This window comes from Mytilus californianus, unplaced genomic scaffold (assembly GCF_021869535.1).
Source record: "Mytilus californianus isolate M0D057914Y unplaced genomic scaffold, xbMytCali1.0.p SCAF_7, whole genome shotgun sequence".
Lineage (NCBI taxonomy): Eukaryota > Metazoa > Mollusca > Bivalvia > Mytilida > Mytilidae > Mytilus > Mytilus californianus.
Genome location: NW_026262723.1, coordinates 90241208 through 90261661, shown reverse-complemented (window position 1 = coordinate 90261661; position 20454 = coordinate 90241208). Strand labels below are relative to the sequence as shown.

The 20454-nt window shown below is 33.3% G+C and overlaps 2 protein-coding genes across 4 annotated transcripts in view; both read left to right on the top strand.

Annotated features, from left to right (window-relative positions):
* Positions 1-9731: 9731 nt before the first annotated feature.
* Positions 9732-20454, top strand: part of LOC127708659 (small G protein signaling modulator 3 homolog) — a 60685-nt gene continuing 49962 nt past the window's right edge. For all 3 annotated transcript variants that reach the window (XM_052213740.1, XM_052213739.1, XM_052213741.1), the window contains exons 1-4: positions 9732-9913; positions 12038-12210; positions 16208-16274; positions 16899-17029. In XM_052213740.1, the coding sequence (XP_052069700.1) occupies positions 9847-9913; positions 12038-12210; positions 16208-16274; positions 16899-17029 (438 nt within the window). In that variant the 5' untranslated portion in view covers positions 9732-9846. The remainder of the gene's footprint in view (positions 9914-12037; positions 12211-16207; positions 16275-16898; positions 17030-20454) is intronic.
* On the top strand, positions 17993-20044 carry LOC127708742 (uncharacterized). The gene is made up of 2 exons (XM_052213874.1): positions 17993-18487; positions 19059-20044. Exons 1-2 carry the CDS (start codon positions 18403-18405, stop codon positions 19409-19411), a joined length of 438 nt encoding a protein of 145 aa, XP_052069834.1. The 5' UTR covers positions 17993-18402; the 3' UTR covers positions 19412-20044.

Below are 20454 nucleotides of genomic sequence, written 5' to 3'. Positions count from 1 at the left end.
CCATAACGGTCATAACAACTCGCGATGACGTCCATAAAATTTTCAAACGGATGGTTTCACCTTCACCGCTTGGAACTACTGTTTAGTAGCATCATTGTAAGCAGCAATCCTCTATCAAGGAAATTATAATATGAAAGGCAAGCTCTGGGATATGGTATCAACTGGTAGATATATTCTCCATATGCAGGCGCTTCTGGAATGTTGCTTCATAGAAATGGAAAGTTCACAATTGGGAACCTGAAATCATCTCTTTTTTCGTAAAGTTTATGTTTTCAACCGACCCTCATTGTCAATTTCTAAATGTAAGTCAAGATATGAAGCAGACTTAACTGTATCTGGTGTATCCTTCATTTCAAGTTCGATGTGATTCATGCATTCAACATAGTCACCAAACTTTGAATTATTTAGTGAGAAGACTTCATGTGCAGTATAAACAAATATTTGACCTGTCTAACCTTTACACAGTTATTCCTCAGTCCAAACTATTGGCAGTTCGAAAGTAAAGTCCAACTTTGTTTCACAATTCAAAGAATGGCCAACGTAGATACAACTAATCGTTTTAGTCATTATGCGGTAGAAGGCAACTTCAAACAGAACAGTTCTATATACAAATCCCATGATTGATTTTTGTTAATTGACGACAATTCTGTTACGTTTGGACCCCGGGACATGTTTTTCAACAGACAGTCGTCTTTCCTTTGGGAACCAACTCTGATTCGCCAAATTCTGGCAGCATTGTTCCCTTACTTGTATGAGCATCGTACGAAGCACACTGCTGAAGAAGATTAAAAAGAGGATATAGTACTATTATCTAACTTTCACTAAACAATAAAAAGGTTGATGACTATGTTGATCGTATCTACCCCCACCAACTTGAATTTGAAATAAACGTTTCCAACTTTCTGAGATATAGTTAAGTCGACCTCATATATGCTTACATTTAGAAATTGACCATGAGGGTCGGTTGAGAACTAAAACATACGACAATAGAACTATGATGATTTCAATTTTTCTCATTGAGAACTTTATATTTCTGTAGCAATATTTCAGTAGCACAGTATGGAGTGTAAGAGAGAGGAAAAAGGCACCAAAGGGACATCCAAACTCATATGTCGAAACAAACTGACAATGCCATGACAAAAAACGAAAAAAAAACCAAACAACAGCACATGAAACATAACATAGAAACTAAAGACTGAGCAACACGAACCCCACCAAAAACCGGGGTGGTCGCAGGTGCTCCGGAAGGGTAAGCAGATCCAGCTCCTCATGTAAGCCTCATAGTTTATACATTATTCCAGGGCTTGCCTTTTCTATTATGTTTTTCTTGATACATGTAAAGGGTCAAGGGTTCTTAATGCCGGCAAAGTTGAAGTCGCCTCTTCGAACGTTTTACAGATCTTCGACGCTATCATGGTTGGGGTGATTGTCAGCGAATACCTGTGTCACAAATGACCAATATCCAAGATAATGGCTGTCATCTGTAATGATAGGACGCCTATATATGTTGTATTTCAATTTTCATTTTCAGTAAGGTCATACTCATTCACTGAGTTACTTACCTTCCGCAGCCATAGATGCACTCTTGGTGACTAAATAACTTTTTGTAAAAATGTAATTCTTTTTAAAACAGATTTCCGTCAAAAAACAAATTGCATGCATAATTATTTACTAAACATAAATGTGAAACATCAAACATGTCAAAGACTAATTCATATGTCGATACTACACGATAACGTAGATGATACACTCATGGCAATATCAGATGTCGATATCGATTACGAATCCATGATAAAACCAGATGACCATGTCAATATCGACAATGTCGATGTCAGATGACTTAAGTCAATGACAAATCAAGCTGATCAAGTTTAGATCGAATTTAAAAATGGATATAGGGTGAGATGAGGGCTTTTTCGTCGTTTATATACAACAGAAATAAAGGACATGACTCAAAACCAGTACAAGGCCATTATGTGGTCACTTCTCCAAATTACAAACTGTTCAAAGTACGCACTGCTCATATTGATACAAAGTTTTGATTAAGTTAAATGTAACTTTTGAAAAACGTATTTCATTTGTTTTTAAATAAATAAATAATCTTTATTTCAAGAGGATAATCCCATTAGTTAAAACCAATCTTCCTGAGAGTCCTCAAAATTGATAATAACATATTTATAAAGTACATACAATATCATAATGATATTTTAATGAAATATACACAATATACAATTTTATAAAGATATTAATGCAAAAGCATATCAATTTGCAGAATTTATGAAAAATTTGTAACATTTTGTTTTAAAAGATACAAGTGTATTACTCATCTTCATTTCATTTGGTAAACTGTTCAATATTTGAGAACCAGAATATATAAATGTTATCTTCAAAAAAATTGTTTTTAGCTTCGGAAGATTTAATACTTTTTCATTAGCTGAACGTAAATTATAATTTTGATTATCAGTAAAATGAAAGTTTTCTTGTAAATAGTTAGGAACCATATCCTTTGATGATTTAAATACAAGTATTGCCTTTTGATATTGAGATCGTTTTTCCACATTTAACCAGTTTAAACTATTAAACAACAAACTGGAGGATGTCATTACGTACGCTTCTACTAAAACCCTAGCAGATTTCTTAAATAACTTATTAAGTTTATTTATTCCACTTGCATAACAACAACCCCATATATTGCAACAATAATCAAATAATGGCAGAATATAAGCATTAAAATAAATAATACGTATATGCATAGGTAAATACTTTCTTATCTTTTGTAATTAGTTGATTCTATTCGATATTGTACATGACATTTTATCTATTTGCTCATTCAAATTTAGGTTTTTGTCGATATATAAACCAAGAAGTTTTTCACAATCTACATTCTCTATATGTTCATCTGAAATATTGATATCTAAACTGTTCCAAGTTGAATAAAGCCTCTGTTTTGAACCAATAATCATTGATTTACATTTTTTGGCATTTAGTTTCAAACAATTTTGCGAACACCAGTTTTCAATTATGTAAATATCATTTTGAAGGTTAGCATTTAACTCACATAAATTATTATCTTTACTATGTAAAGTAGAATCATCTGCATTTAAATCTATTAATGAATTTTCTATGTTCAGTGGTAAATCATTGATGTATAAAATAAATAACAGAGGGCCAAGGATAGAGCCTTGTGGTACACCAGTTTTTATGTATTTATTTATTGACCTTACCTTAAACTTGTTACAGATAAGGGGGTCTTGGGTTCTCACAAACAAATTAAACACCGCCACATCAATCTCTACGTGACTGTCAGGAGCCTTTAATTCATCATCAGTGATAGACAGTGGATTTTAGTTGCTGTCTGCTATACAGTATTTGTTTTTTTCTTTTCTTTTTCTTTTTCTTTTTCTTTTTATATATAATTAGGTTGTTTGTTTTCCCATTTGAAGTATTTTACATTCAGTTGTCATGACTAGTGTTGCTAGTTGTTGAATGTCGTACGGTGACCTTTGTCCTATATTTGTCGTCCTTAACAGTGGTCACGTCTCATTGGAAAGCATGCATCTCCTTATTTTTATGATTTTTAAATTGCACCATTAAACTCAGTCAAGGTACATAAATCAAAAACTGAATGAAATATACAGAGAAACAAATCATGAGAAAAATTAGAAAAATTTCGATATTTAATCGATATCTTCGATATTGGCATCTTTTAAAAATAGATAAACCAGGTGAAACTTCTCGACAACTAAAACAGATGAGCCAGGATTGAGACCGTGACAATGTCAACACCAAATCTACATATGAAGCAGATGGACACAGAGTTAACTGCTAGTTTAAAAAAAATAAAATCTTGAGGAATGATAGATAAAGTGACTATCGATAACATTTCGGGCGATATCGATACAGTTGACGACTTTCGAATTGGTGCACTTTCCCAGAAATTTCCTATGTCACAAAATTACGTCACAGTTAGAACCGATTGTTCATATTGTCATAACCACGTTGTCAGTTTATTTTCGACTTATGAGTTTGAATGTCCCTTTGCCAAAGCCTTTGGTATCTTTCGCCTCTCTTTTATGCCGATTGACTCCTGGTCAGCCGATGTAACTCATTCATAAACTTTGAAAAAAAAACTCGAGATTGGTGTATGTCTTCGATATCATGACAATATCATGTCTTCAGGTATAATCAGTGTCAATAGTATGACAAACATATGTTTGATCTGGAACACTTTCGCCTAGCAAAATTGCAAAATGACATCATCCTTAAAAATGAACACTCCAAAAAAGAAATTAAAGAGGGTGGTAAAGGATTATTTTCGTGCAACGTGTTTTGCCATTTTTATTTCACGTGCAGCCGTAAAAAAGGTTCGTTATTCACCGTGTTTCGTGAAATCGGTAAAAAGATCAGCGTGCAAGAAATTTTTAATTGTTCGTTCATCGTGAAATGACAATTTTATTTCGCGTTCTTCCGTGCAGATACCCCCCCCCCCCCTTTACGCCCCTCATTAAACAGTTAAACAAACAACTCCTGAGGAAGTCAAAACTGCTATCAAAAAACCTGAGCACTGGCAAAACATTAGATGAAAATGGTATATGTTCTGAACATTATAAAGAAGCAGTCACTGTAGATGAAGTATCTGTGGAAATTGCAAGTATAATTAATAATATTTTCACAAATCTGGATGTACCAAAAAGTTTTAAAAATGGAATATTAACACCTGTCCTTAAAAAAGAAGAAAAATAAAACCATACCTGGAAACTACAAGGAAATTGTCGTTACAAGTATCTTTTCTAAAATCTTTGAATCCATTGTTAAAGGAAGACTAGAATATAAACTACTACCATCACAAAATCCATTACAACGAGGTTTTACAGAAGGGGCATCAAGTCTTTTTGCAGCCTTTATTACAACAGAAACTGAATTCTTTCAGTATGTCGTTTATGGCCGATGCCAAGCTAACTGGCTCAGTCTATAAATATCAGCATACAAGATAATGCTATATAATTTTAACATTTGCCTTGGCAGGGCACCTATCGACTAGAACACTGTGTCTAAACTACCCCGGCGAAAAATGTTTGGACTCAATAGTATCTAATGTCCGGTACGGTGACGGACAATCGACAGACAGAGAAAGGTAGAAATTCTGTTTATTTATATGTTGTTTTAATGATATTGAAGAATATACATACACATATAACTATTTTCGATATTGTGATGTAATATTTTCTACAACCGTTCTAGATTTATGGAGAAATAAGTAAAAAGGCACATCAAAATGGTGAATTGAGTAAACCCTGCCTCGAATTTGTTTACTTTCTCTTTAAATTGAGCACATTGTACGGAAAGAAAGGTACGGAAAGAAAGATATTAACTCGATGATTTCAAGACTTGTCACTATGAACACCTCAATATTTGCATGTCTGTGCATGGAATGAAAGAAGTGGGTCGTGTCAAAATTGAAGCACCCGGTTTTGTCAATGTGTACGACCCGGTTTTGTCCTTAAATTTCACAAAGCAGACCCGGTTTTGTCATAGAAAATAATGCATAATCGCATGACAAATATTAAAATATGGCGTTCAACAGCAGTTTGAGGGATCGTTGAAAAACATTTTCTTTCACAGGATAACTTATAACCTTTTTGAATCCGTAAACACTTGAATTCCTGCTATATTAGAACAAAGCAAATTTCAATTTTGTTTTGTTTATAAAAAAAAAAGGAAAAATTAAAAAGAAATGAAGGTTTTGTAACGCAATTAGATTTTTTTATATGTTAATTTAAGTGTTCAAACTTAAATAGTGTACGGCCTTGAAAACTTAAGGACGCACATTTGATATGTGATTTTCTGGGACAACAAGATGGTTTTCTTAATGTTCTCTACTTAAAGGGAGAGACAGTATGATCGTTTGAAAATAAATATTCTGAAACTAAACGTTCATTATAAAGCAAGAGAATAAGAAAAATGTATATGCATGCAGAATCGCCCAAGAAAAGGAATTTCCATGCGGCGCAAAGGATCACAATAATAGTGCGTTAAAAATCTGTTTACCCCTCCTTGTTACAATGATACTAAGTATAAGTTAATATAATAGTCTTAGGTCACCCGGAAATTGCAATGATGATTATTTGATTAGTAATTTTATAAATAAACGTTGTTTTATCTCTTTTTTTTTTCTTCTTTTTTTTTACATTAACAAATTCTTTAATGCACTAGTATCGAGTTCTTAACAACTGCCCTATATACTAGTAGTACAACTATTATATATAGGTTTATCTCTTCATTGTATAATGATTATCGTTCATTGACAAATGTTCTACAATTTAAGCACGTTGGTCAAGTTTAAAATTGTCAATATGCAAGGGCGGACCGATCGCGAGGCCATGATTTTTGAAAGGGGCGTATACATAAACGGATTTTATACCGCCGAGCGTAGCAAAGGGAACTTTTTTTAACGATTTTATGCTAAAAAAATCATATATAAATCGTAAAAAACATGATAAAATAATTATATCTAGCCACCAAAAAAAAGGGGGGTCGGCGTACTACCTCTACCCCCTGGATCCGCACTGATATAATGTAACTATATCGTATACCATCATAAAATTTAATAAAATAAAGACGAAAAAACAGAGACAGCCGCCAATCGCATATTTACTATAGGGGCTCTGTAATCAAATGAGTTAAGCCTTTTTCAACTCACTGAATTTTTTTTCATATGTTGTGCTGTTATACCAGTTTTTTTCTTGTTTGTTTGGTTTTTTTTTGGGGGGGGGAGGGGGCGCTTACACGTTCAACCCCGCAATTCTGTATGTGCCAGTACCAAATCCAGGAGCCTGTAAATCGGTGGTTGTCTTTTGTTGCTGTATATATATCATACATGTATTTGTTTTTCGTTTTTTTTATTTTGTACATAAATCAGGTCGTTAGTTTTCACATTAGTTTTTTTTCACAGTTTTTATTTCGGGGCCTTTTTTAGCTTGCTATGCCGTATGGGTGTTTCTCATTGTTGGATGCCATACGGAGTTCTATATTTATTAACTTTACGTCATTTGGTCTCTGATGTCATTTTTCATGGGCTAACTTGCTACTTAGGTCGTTCTACGAAGACGAAGACGAAGATATTGGACGTTATAATGTTGCAACCCAACTTTTTTTTATAAAAAGAAATAATTCTTTCATGCCATGCTCAATGCTCATTTTAACATACTTAGGTAGGCACTATATTTGTTAAAATTTTTAAACCAAGCGTTAGCAAGGTATAAAATATTGACAAATGTAATGCCTACCTACCCATGTTAAAATGAGCGTAGAGCATGGCATGATATAATTATTTCGTTTCTAATAGGGAAGTTTAGAACTTGTGCATTTTGAAGCGGACATAAAATACACGTTCGAAAGACAATCATTTTGATCTGAGATATCCAAAACGTTCTAATAAATATAAGAAGATGTGGTATGAGTGCCAATGAGACAACTCTCCATCCAAGTCACAATTTGTAAAAGTAAACCATTGAATGCTATATATACGTATACCTTATCGAACTTATCTTCGAACTAAATTTAAATGGAAATAAATAAAAATGTCAAAGTACGGCCTTCAAAACGGAGCTTTTTCTCTCACTGTCCGTCAATGGATGAACGAATGAGTAAATATATTGTAAACATAGCGTATAGTATAGTAAAGCATACTATCCTTATTCTTTTGATAAATTGATATGGTAACACAATCATTCCACATCTTCTTACTTTTACATCATTACAGTAGTATAGAAAATAAACAAACATTTGTGAGATGTATTTCTATTTGTATCCATCTGATGAGTTAAGCCTTTTTCAACTGATTTTTAGAGTTCGTTCTTATGTTGTACTGTTACACCAATTTCCCAGGTAAGGGGGATGGTTGGGACCCCGCTAATATGTTTAACCCCGCCATATTCCGTATATATGTACCTGTCCTAAGTCAGGAGCCTGTAATTCAGTGGTTGTCGTTTGTTGCTGTGTTATATATTTGTTTTTCGTTCATTTTTTTGTACATAATTTAAACCATTAGTTTCCTCGTTTGAATTGTTTTACAAATGTCAATTCGGGGCCTTTTATAGCTTACTATGCGGTATGGGCTTTGCTCATTGTTGAAGGCCGTACGGTGACCTATAGTTGTTAATTTCTGTGTCATTTGGTCTCTTGTGAAGAGCTGTCTCATTGGCAATCACATCACATCTTCTTTTTTTATATCATAAGGAATTAATGTAAGTACATGCTATAAAGTATTTATTTCCATTTAAGTTTAGTTCGAAGATAAGTTCAATAAGGTATACGTATAGCATTCAAAAATGTCTACTCCCTATATTGAAAAGTTCCCGTTTGAAATATATTTTAACACGACATGTTTGTATTGCAATAACATCTTTATAACATCTTTTTGACTCACATATTTAATTTCTTCCGATGGGCAATGTCCAGGTCCGTGTTAACGTAGCTTTTCATAAATTTGTGGTTTCAAAACAAAACAAAACCGGGTCCTATACTGAGACAAAACCGAGTCCTTAAGTAATAAACAACATTGACGAAACTGGGTCCTTCCATTTTGACATGAATCATTTCTTTCGTTCCATGCACAGAAATGCAAATATTGAGGTGCTCATAGTGACTAGCCATGCAATCTCTGTGTTAATATCTTTCTTTCCGTACTATTCTTTCCGTACGATGTGCACAATTTAAAAAGAAATTAAACAAATTCGTAGCAAGGTTCACTCAATTCATCATTTTCATGTGCCTTTTTACTTATTTCTCCATTAATCTAGATCGGTTGTAGAAAATATTACATCACACAATCGAAAATAGTTATATGTGTATGTTTATTCTTCAATGTCATTAAAAAACAAATAAATAAACAGAAATTTTACCTTTTCTCTGTGTGTTGATTGTCCTTCACCGTGCCGGACATTAGATACTATCGAGTCCAAACATTTTTTGCCGGGGTAGTTTAGACACAGTGTAGAAATCACTAGGTTGTAAATTTATTATTTATTCATATTGTTGAATCAAAGTGCTGTAATTCAGTTGTGATGTGTGCATAATATTTTTTTATCAATATCTTTTAATATATCATCAAAGACATTTTAAACTTTTACTTAATTCACTTTAACTAACTAATTTTATTTTTAAATTATATTTTTCATATCGTAAATATTTAAAAAAATCCGCTTTTTCGGTTAAGTATTTAAAAATTTTAATACTCATTCGATAAGTGAAGTGCTCCGATAAAACGGAGGAATATACCAGAACAGAACAGTATATAAAATACCATACTCCAGTCTCCATCTGTAAACCGATATTGACCGACCGTTCAAGGGCTGTATAGCCAGTCAAAGTCGTTTAAAACTTCCATATATATGTAAACCGATATTTGCTGATTGACAACCCACACGACATGTAATAATGTGGCCGATTCGACTGTTATTGAACTGGTTTGTGACCAAAACGTCTCCAAAACATAGGTGCTCCTGTAAATTGGAGTTCTTCTACGGCTAAGAGGAGAAAAGGGAAGCGGTAAAAGACCAGAATCTAGTTCTTTAAAATTTATATGTTTTAAACTAACCCTCGTTATTTTCTTCTTCTAAAGATGAAAATCTTTACATTTAGTTATAATGTGATGGAACTATCAAAGGAATGACTTTATATGGAAAGATTTGGTTTTCGTTCAATTTCGCTCTCATTTCCGGTTTTCAAATTCGTCCGCATGTAAACAAAACAACTGTGCACGTCAGAACCACAGAAAATCGATGATAATGAATGAAAATGTAGATTAACAACCCACACGTCATGGCAGAAAAGTAAAACATCAGTATGGAATATGCAAAATCTGTTTTTGGTGGCTGGAATCAGGACGGATATAGTAGTAAAGCCACTGAAGGTAAACAAATATGCGAAAAATGGATAAAATATGCAGTAGCCTAGGCACATATCTATCGGCGCGGTCTATCGTTTCTTTCACATTTTCTACGCGTCTAACAAACTCTCAATGACAGTATAAACAAAAGGCACTTTTTTCTGTTTAAAGTGATTTCCAAAAACTATTTATTCGCCAGGATTAAACACAAGAAAACTAATATGAAAGAGAACCCTGTCTGAGTGTCTAAAATATATTTAGCAGTGCTTCCCTTAACATAGTAGCTCAGAAATCACTTCCATTAGCTGTACCAACAGAGTATTCCTTACTGTAGACAGTTGGTAGAGTGTTAACTTATTAAGTGGTGTCACGGAATAGAAGTTCCTTCATAATATAAGTTCCAAATGGAAACAATATTCTGGAATATTATTTCCACTGGAATAAATATTACAGTAAATGTTCCTAACGGAATAAATGGTATAGAATATTTGTTCCAACAGGAACAGGTATTATGACATTGTTTATAACAAAGTTTCCAGTGGAACTTCTGTTAGGTGGAACAAATATACGTTGACAATGGGTCCTAGAGGTACAATGTACAATGTAGCAGGGTTGTTTCGCCCAGTTCCTGTTTACCTCAGGTCGTTTCTTTCCAGAAAGTGAATGGTTTCATCCCGATTTAATAATATACACATAGTTTATTGTTGATTGGAGATTAAAAGAAAAGACAAAATTCAAGTTGATGGTTTAAAATGACTGTTGAGTTTTCAACAAGTGTTAACGAATTACAATGATTGTATATTCTGGCGTGTGTACAAGGTTAAACTTGTTAATTGGATGTTATTTTGGCATTTAAACCATGGGGACATATCACTATTCTTATTCAAACTTATAACACAAATTAGCATATTATCTGATCAGATCTGTACTTAGTGTCTTTTTTGTTGTGGGGATGTATAAATACCCTGCCACGTCCGATCTGTGTTTTTGTTACTTACTTTTCTGCTTTGTATTGATCTGATGAGTTAAGCCCTTTTCAACTGATTTTTATGGTCTGTTCAAATGTTGTGCTATTACACCACTGTCCCAGGTTAGGATGGTTGGGCACCCTCAAACATTTTCAGAAGCCAGAAGTCAGAAGCCTGTAATTCAGTGGTTTATCTGTTGCTGTATGCATGTATCATATTTGTTTTTTCGTTCATTGTTTTGTACATTAATCAGGCCGTTAGTTTTCTCATTTGAATTGTTTTACATTTGTCATTTCAGAGCAGGACCTGGTAGGGGGCCTTGGCACAAAGCTTCTTGTAAGCTCCTGATTTTTCCAGATTTCATGTTAACATTTTCCTCTTTTATTGTTCTCGCTTTTTCTCATTAAGCTTATAATCCATTCAGCATCTGAAGGGCTGCATGCCAATAACAAACTTATCTATTAACATAAAAATCTATATCACATATGACCATTCTAGATTTCTCTTATGCATCTCATACAGTGTTTCTTGATAAGGGTTATATTTACAGGGTTCGCACTAAGGTGAGACCATGAGTCCTGGACTCATGAAAATCTGTCTGAACTCATCATTTTTAAAACTGGTGAATCCAAAGATGCACTGAGATTGTAAAATGTTGTATTAAATGAGCACATATATCATCATAGATTAGTGAATGTGCATATATAGTATATTATAAAAGAAAATATACTAGAAAGACAAAAGATCTTGAAAATATGGTATTCCTTACCTTAACCCTCTCCGCGCCAGGAGTCGCAGAAGGCCTCCACGCTGTTCTTCTTTCTTTGATGTACATTAATAATACATTTTGCATTATTTTCATTTTCAATGAACTCTCTAAAAAATAGCATGGTATTTGAAATCTATTGTAAACACACAAGATGATTCAGTTAAAATCACTCTTTCATTTTACTGGTGTGGAATTTTCCCAGTTTGTGATGGTGTTTGTGGGTGATTCAATCTGAAAACTTCTCTATACATTTTATATTCTAATTCATAGTACATGACAGTACGAGTTGTAAATTAGAGTATTATTGCCCTAAATTTCCAGTAATCACTTTGATTCACTGTTAATTTTAACATAATCTTCTTGTGTATACAAAATCCTGCACAACTATAATAACATATTATTTTATTATAGTTGAAACCTTGTCAGAAGATGAAGATGATCTTGCACAACAATCTGGACATATTGGCATGTCACCAAGTCACACCACTAGTCCCCAGGGATTTATACCTACACCTGGAGGACCTTTCTCAGCACTCACACCATCCATGTGGCCAGAGGATATACTTACAAAACTTAGTAACCAGGTATATGTATGATAACACCCTTAGGACTTACATACACAAACATCAGGTCTATGGTACTGTCATAGGATTTCTACCATCCATGTACATTTAATCTATATTGCATACCCTGTATCACACCCCTGTTTGGATTACTTCTAGAATTATCTTTTTTTTTAACGTATAAAAAAATGTATGCTGTCTCAAACAAAGATCAATATCTCTTAGGACAATACAGCATGTGATACACATTTTTGTCGTGTATGAAACTTTTTTTTGTGGAAGCGAGATTTAGTGATCCTATATTCTTATCAGATGGCAGCGTCTATACTTAGGTTCAGTCTGTGGTTAAAGTTTTTTATAGACATTTATAACTTTGTCAAACCTTCATTGAATTTAATAAAACTTAGAGAGAAGCTTTTTTCTTATCAGAAGACAATATTCTAACCAAATTTGTTGTTTTAATTTTTTAACCGTGTTTTTCTGACAGAACTCCTGTAATTGATTTGGGGTTGTACGACAGGTGGGTTGATTTTTATTCACATTTTAGGAGTCAGGAGTTCTGATCCTTCATTGCTTTAACAATGACACTAATTAATACATATACAAATGTAATAAAAACCTGGTTTGCTGTCATTTTGATAGCCTCTTGTTACATATTTTATAAATGGACTTTTTTTAAGTTAACTTTAAGATGCAGTCTCAGGTTAAAGTTTTTCAGACATCAATAACTTTGTCTAACCTGTACCCGAAACATGGAATTTTACAAAACTTGTACAGAAGCTTTTTTATGATCAAAAGACAGTATCCAAAGCAACCATTACAATACAGTCTCTGGTTAAAAGTCTTTGAACTATCCTACTGTCTGTCGATACATTTATTTTTGGCATTGCACTAGTCATGTCTTCTTTGACTGTCCATCGTTAAAATACTAAATCCCTGGGATGTGTTTTAGTTGATTTTAGTCTCTGATGCATGATTTTTTATTATTAATTGTTTTGGCTTTTAACTAGCTGTCAGTAACTGCGAGTACTCTCAAATCATACTTTCTTGTTTATTTGGCCTGTTGATACTAATTGTATTGCTTTTTTGTTATTAAATGTTATTCAGGGTTATATCTGGTCTATATACCAGCTTTGATAAGTGTTTGGTATTACTATAAATTCTCATTTTGTACTATGAACATTAAAATTATTTATTTTGTAAAAATATTTCCTTTCTCTATTGGAACTGTACACGTATACCTAACAACAAAATTATTTTCAGTTACCTGTGTTTAAAGTTATTGCAAATGGCTAATATTTTTGTTAGAGCATATTGTTTTTCTTTAATTGTTTAACATTTCATACCGATATTACATGTTACTTTTATTATTCTTCCCTTAGTTTATTTATTTTGTATTTACATTGTATCATAGGTCAAATTCATTTGTTCAGTGTATGTTCAATGGTGTTAATATGTCCTTTGATTGAGTTAAGCTATTTCAGTTGATATTTTATAGTGTGTCTTTCTATGTTGTGATGTTACACTATTGTTTCAGAAAAAGGGTGAAGGTTTGGTACCATTAAAACGTTTAAACCTGCTGCATTTGTTTGCACCTGTCCTAAGTCAGGAATCTGATGTTCAGTAGTTGTCGTTTGTTGATGTGGTTCATAAGTGTTTCTCGTTTCTCGGTTTTTATACGACAGCAAAAATTGAAAATTTTTTGGTCGTATATTGGTATGACATTGGCGTCGTCGTCGTCTTTGTCTGGCGTCGTCCGAAGACACATTGGTTTTCGCACTCTAACTTTAGTTTAAGTGAATGGATCTCCATGAAATTTTACCATAAGGTTCAATACCACGAAAGGAAGGTTGGGATTGATTTTGGGGGTTATGGTACCAACAGTTAAGGAATTAGGGGCCAAAAATAAGCATTTTTGTAACTTCCAGACAATAACTTGTGTGTAAGTGTATGGATCTCTCTGACATTGTACCACAAGGTTCCATATCACAAAGGGAAGGCTGTAATTGATTTTGGGGATAATTGCCTCAAAATTGTAGGAATTAGGGGCCAAAAAAGGGGCAAAAAACAAGCATTTTTCTAGTTTCATGACAATAACTTGTGTGTAAGTGTTTGGATATTTCTGAAATTGTACTACAAGGTTCCATATCACAAAGGGAAAGCTGGAATTGAGTTTGTGGGTAATTGCCCGAAACGTTTTGGAATAGGGGGCCAAAAAGGGGCCAAAAATAAGCATTTTTCTAGTTTCAAGACAATAACTTGTGTTCAAGTGTATGGATCTCTCTGAAATTGTACTGCAAGGTACCATACCACAAAGGGAAGGCTGGGATTGAGTTTGGGGGTGATGAATCATAAGGGGGTTCAAAAAATTTGGGGGGGGATTTTTTTTTTTCTTTTTTTTTCTTTTTTTCCTTTTTTTTTTTCTTTTAAAATTTTCCATTTTAAGTTGGTTATTTCTGATTAATATTTAAAAGCAAATAATAATGATATGGTAGGAGATACACACCAAACAGGATGTGTAAATTATTATATAATAAGTATTGTGCAATAGCAAGAAATTTTCAATTGCACAGTATTGCACAATTGCAAGAAATCTTCAATTGCACAGTATTGCGCAATAGCAAGAAATCTTCAATTGCACAGTATTGCGCAATAGCAAGAAATATCCAATAGCACAATATTGCGCAATAGCAAGAAATTGTCAATTGTACAGTATTGCACAATAGCAAGAAATATTCAATTGCACAGTATTGTGCAAAAGAAGATACTTCGTATAAATTGCTTATTTCTTGATCAATTTCAATGGGGTTTTATTCTTGAATTCTTGGGGTTCTTTAATATGCTGAATCTAACCAAGTATTAAGTTTTTGGATTTTGGGCCCCGTTTTTAAATTGGTCCACATTGAGGTCCAAAGGGTCCAAAATTTAACTTTGTTTGATTTCATCAAAAATTGAATTATTGGGGTTCTTTGATATGCCGAATCTAACCGTGTATTTAGATTCTTAATTTTTGGTTCCGTTTTCAAATTGGTCTACATTAAGGTCCAAAGGGTCCAAAATTAAACTTAGTTTGATTTTAACAAAAATTGAATTTTTAGGGTTCTTTGATATGCTGAATCTAAACATGAATTTAGATTTTTGATTATGGGCCCAGTTTTCAAGTTGGTCCAAATCGGGGTCCAAAATTAAACTTTGTTTGATTTCAACAAAAATTGAATATACGGGGTTCTTTGATATGCTGAATCTAACCATGTATTTAGATTTTTGATTTTTGGGCCCCGTTATCAACTTTGTCCACATTGAGGTCAAAAGGGTCCAAAAGTAAACTTTGTTTGATTTCATCAAAAATTGAATTCTTGGGGTTCTTTGATATGCTGAATCTAACCATGTATTTAGATTTTGGATATTGGACCATAATAGGTGAATGTCCAATTTAAAATTTTTAAGTTCTTAGACCACATTCATTCTGTGCCTTCCAACCATCATGGCCGACTTGGTTAAAAATAGAACATAGGGGTAAAATGCAGTTTTTGGTTTATATCTCTGAAACTTAAGCATTTAGAGCAAATCTGACAGGTGGCAAAAATGTTCATCAGATTTAGATTTATCTGCCCTGAAATTTTCAGACGAATCCGACAACCCGTTGTTGGGTTGCTGCCCCTGAGTTAGTAATTTTACAAAAATTTTCAGTTTTTTGTTATTATCTTAGATATCATTATAATATCTAATATCTAATACTATTAATTATGATTTTAACCTTATTTTACATGATTTCCAAAGCATCAGTAAATACAGGTGAGCGACACAGGCTCTTGAGAGCCTCTAGTTGTATTTTCTGACAAATGGACTTGTCTAGTTTTTTTTTTTGCAATTAACATTTAGATAGAGTCTTGGGTTAAATTTTTCAAACATCAATAACTTGTTCAACCTTCATCATGTTCATGGAATGTTATGAAACATAGACAGCAGATTTTTCAAGAAATAGCATCTGAAGAAAATTTTTAATTTATTCTTGCAGCCAGAAGACCCAAATGGAGAATTAGACTATAGATATGATGAGTTCGGATTTAAAGTAGAAGAAGAAGGTAGGTAAAGTTTAACAGTAATGTATGTTGTATTAAATAAGAATACACAGAAAAAAATCATTTTTGCTAAAACAACATTAATTGAAAAGTATCAAAAATAGAACAAACAAACAAAAAATTTATTGGCGGAGGAAGCCATTATGCCCTGAGAGAACCCCACCAACCGTCAGTAAGAAAACTGACAATCCTGGTCAATTGGAATTGGAGTTGAATGCACCTGCCATGTGTGGGAATAGAACTCCCAACCTCAGTGTTGACAGGCTAGTGATACAGTAGTTGGACTACGGTACATAGACCACTCAGCCACCTAGGCCCCTGTCGGTAATTGAGAAACACAGTCTACATTAAAAAGATTTATAACTTAGCACTCACACAAGCTTCCAATATAAACAGTATTGCTGTTAAAAAACTTCCGATTTAATTTATTTAAATGTATATAGATATAAGAAGATGTGGTATGAGTGCCAATGAGACAACTCTCCATCCAAGTCAAAATTTATAAAAGTAAACCATTATAGGTTAAAGACTTTATCTTTGGAAAGTTTTTTTTTTAATCAAGAATTTTAAAATACAGTAAATGAGATGGTGTGTCTGAAGTATTGTGTACCTTTGAAAATTTTTCAGATGGACCGGAAGAAAATTCCAGTAAATTATTGAGTACTCCATTTGTTGAAGACCCACAACACAGATTGAAATGGACAGCTTACTTAGAATTTACACATAATAATGAAGTTGGAGACCTTACATGGGACAAGGTATTATATTTGCTCTCTTAATCTATTGCCCTCAGTGAGCTCCTTTCCAAATAGATTTGAAAGCACTAGGCTAGTTCCTAAAACTTTATCTGAGAATGCTTTTGAAATGCACCATTTTACCCTTTGTGATTAGATTAAAATTGATAACAGCTCAATTTTTTTTTATCCTTAAATCTAATAGAGTGTATATGAATAGAACAAATAACAAATGAAATATAATTATTTGTCACAGAAAAAAGTATAAGATAATGCATATTTTTTATCCTACAATGTAGTTACATAACCATATAAAACAAATGGTAAATAACAATATAGATACAAACAGACATTGTAGCACTGAAAGTTAATAGACACTTATGATTCTAAACGGAGAAATCACATCTCCCTATTATTCTGAAGTTTTGTTAGCCCTGTTTATGTGTGTGTTATACTGCAATAATTACATTACATGTACATTACATTAAGATCCATAATTTTGATTGGCTGATCACTATCGCAAAGCACTCCAATATCATATTTTATTTCTGTATTAAATACAACAGCTGTGACTGCACATGCTATTTGTTAAAATGTTAAAACAATGCACAGAAAAACAAACTCATAAGCTTGATATAATTCTTAATTTCATGGTTGTATCATAAGAATGTAATAATAAGAATTGAAAATTTCTTTTTATAATTAAAGGCAGTGCTTTAATGCCTTTCTAGTTGCCGGGTTAATCCTTCCTTCCGCGATATCCAACTTATCTACGTGGGGGGTCGTTAGACTCCAAGTAGATCCGGAAATGTTGAATTCTCTCCTCTTCTTATTGCGATATAAAATGTTTTTTGTTTCATTTCATTTACATTGGGAAATAGAGAAACGATCATTGTGTTTTGTTAGTTTTAAAAACTTTTGATATATTAGTATTTTGCATTATAAGCAGTCAACCGATTGACAAACTAGAATTATTTGAATTCCGGGTGGAAAGAGCTCGGGTTAATTTCGAGTGTTATCTGCAATCTAGATGTTTATAAATCATTTCAGTCGTTGATATAATAATTAAAGGTCGACTGAACATGAATTATATTATACAATTTAAAGCGCATTTCTGTTTAAGCACGTGAACCCGTCTAACGTTATTTTCGCAGTTATATAAAGTAGCAAATTATCGTTCCTGAATAGGTGGCGCCGTGGTAGCGGATCCTGTTCCTCTACTTCCGGTTTCTGCACTGTGCAACTATTTCAGTTATATTTCTAATTAACGATGCCAAGTACTTGTTGTTGTGTACCTGGATGTCATTTAAGAGGAGGACATGCATTTCCAAATGACTTAAAAAGAAGGAAAAGTTGGATCAACGCCATGGCCCATACGCAGATTGGACGAGAACACGATGATATCGTGGAGTCCATCTCAATCAGCTGTTGTTTGCAAGGCACGTTTTACTGAAAAAGACTATGTGCAGGAAACTATTCATGGTAAAACTCTATTTTCCTTGTGAAATATATAGTTATATATGTAATCGCCATGCGAATAAACCAAAGTCTGTTTACAACCGCAATTATCGTTTTAGAATAAAAGGGGGTGGGTAATTCAAGACGTCATAATTTTTTGGATTACGATTCAATGTGATCTGTTTGAGATTTTTTGGTGATTGCTACAATTATAATGATTTCTTACAAGAGGTATATCATACTGAGAATTATTTTAGCAGTAATTATGCTAATGTAGTAATGACAGGAATGCATAAGCTATGCCTCATAGACTTTCTTGAAAAATATCAATGACAATGTTAACAGGAACAAAACAATGACATGCTCTCATCTATATTATAGTTATTTAGGTACAAACAATGTACGTTTGTTGCATAAGTCTCTCATTGTTTGTCCTTTGGATTGACATAACATACATTGAATCAGGCAAACATAGTTTTATCCAGATTGTAATGAATAAATCTAGTTAATATTTCGCCAGGTAGTACAAAGTATACATTGCTAATGGAATTTCATTTAATTATAAAAAAAACTAATGTTTTATAACCTTTTTCAGGGCGCAAACCCACCATACAGAGACTTAAGTCTACTGCAATTCCCAGCCTATTTTCCTGGACCAAGCAAGAGACTGAATCGTCCACTAAAAGAAAAATCAGGGCAGTTTCCTGTGAAAACAAAAGAACTAAACTTGATGAATATTGTAGTAGAAATCTAGAGGAAAGTTTTGATTGTAAAGTTGGTTTTCCTGAAGAAGTCATTCATACTGCAGAAAGGATTTATGACTGTCCACCACCAACTGCCGAGCTAATGTTGAGCTTCACAGATGGAATTACGCAAACACCATCAATGCCTATGTTTTCAGCAGAGAATTTTGAAATGAAGACACGTGACACAGCCATGCATTTTTAACCGGTTTAGAGTTGTATACTAAATTTTTATTTGTTTTGACCACACTTGGTCCAGCAGCACATTGTTTGAGATACATATATTTTCAAATTGATAGGGTGTCAGTTGAAAATCAGTTTTTTTATGACTTTGATGAAATTGAGGCATCATACAACCAACTTTGAACTGTCTAGATTCTAGATTGAATCTAGTGTTAAGAATATTGTGTACACATGGATTGTTTTTATGCCTAAACAGTGGTGTGAGGCTAACACTTGGCCATCTAGTGGTTTAGTCAGGTATTTTTCACCATCCAACTTCAAATTAAAGTTTCCTACGACTTGGATTATTATTGACAGCACAGAATATCCCGTGATAAAACCTAAAGCTCCTAGAGCTCAGGCAACCTTTTCATCAAATAAAAACAGAAACACTGAAAATTCTTGAATGTTCGACACCTGGTGGTTTAGTCAACTATGTCTCTATGTCACATAGAGCGAATTATTGGACTTGGCAAAACATACAAAATTCTAATAAATCCTATGAATGGAACTGAAACAAAACTTTCATCTGAAATAACATTTAGTTGTTTTATGTTGTGTAATTTTAGAACTTGTATTGTGCCAAAGGATGCATAAATAAAAGTGACGCAATGAATTTTGTTCTGATATATATATATTTACAATTACATGCACATGTAAATTGTAATGCATATAAAAATAAGGAGATGTGGTATGATATTCAGTGAGTTTATCAAACTAAAGTGCATAAGAAATGGGTTTAAGCAGTTACAGGTGTTACTGTCACCGTACAATCTCCAACAATGAGAAAAACTCGTACCCTGTAAAAAATTTCAGAGATCTTACAACTAAGTTTTGTTGTCTCACCTTGACTTTGGTGAATTTTTTATATCTGTTGATGTAAATATAAAAAAGAAGATGTGGTATGATTGCCAATGAGACAACTCTCCACACATGCACAAGAGACCAAATGACACAGAAATTAACAGCTATAGGTCACAGTACGGCCTTCAACAATGAGCAAAGCCCATACCGCACAGTCAGCTA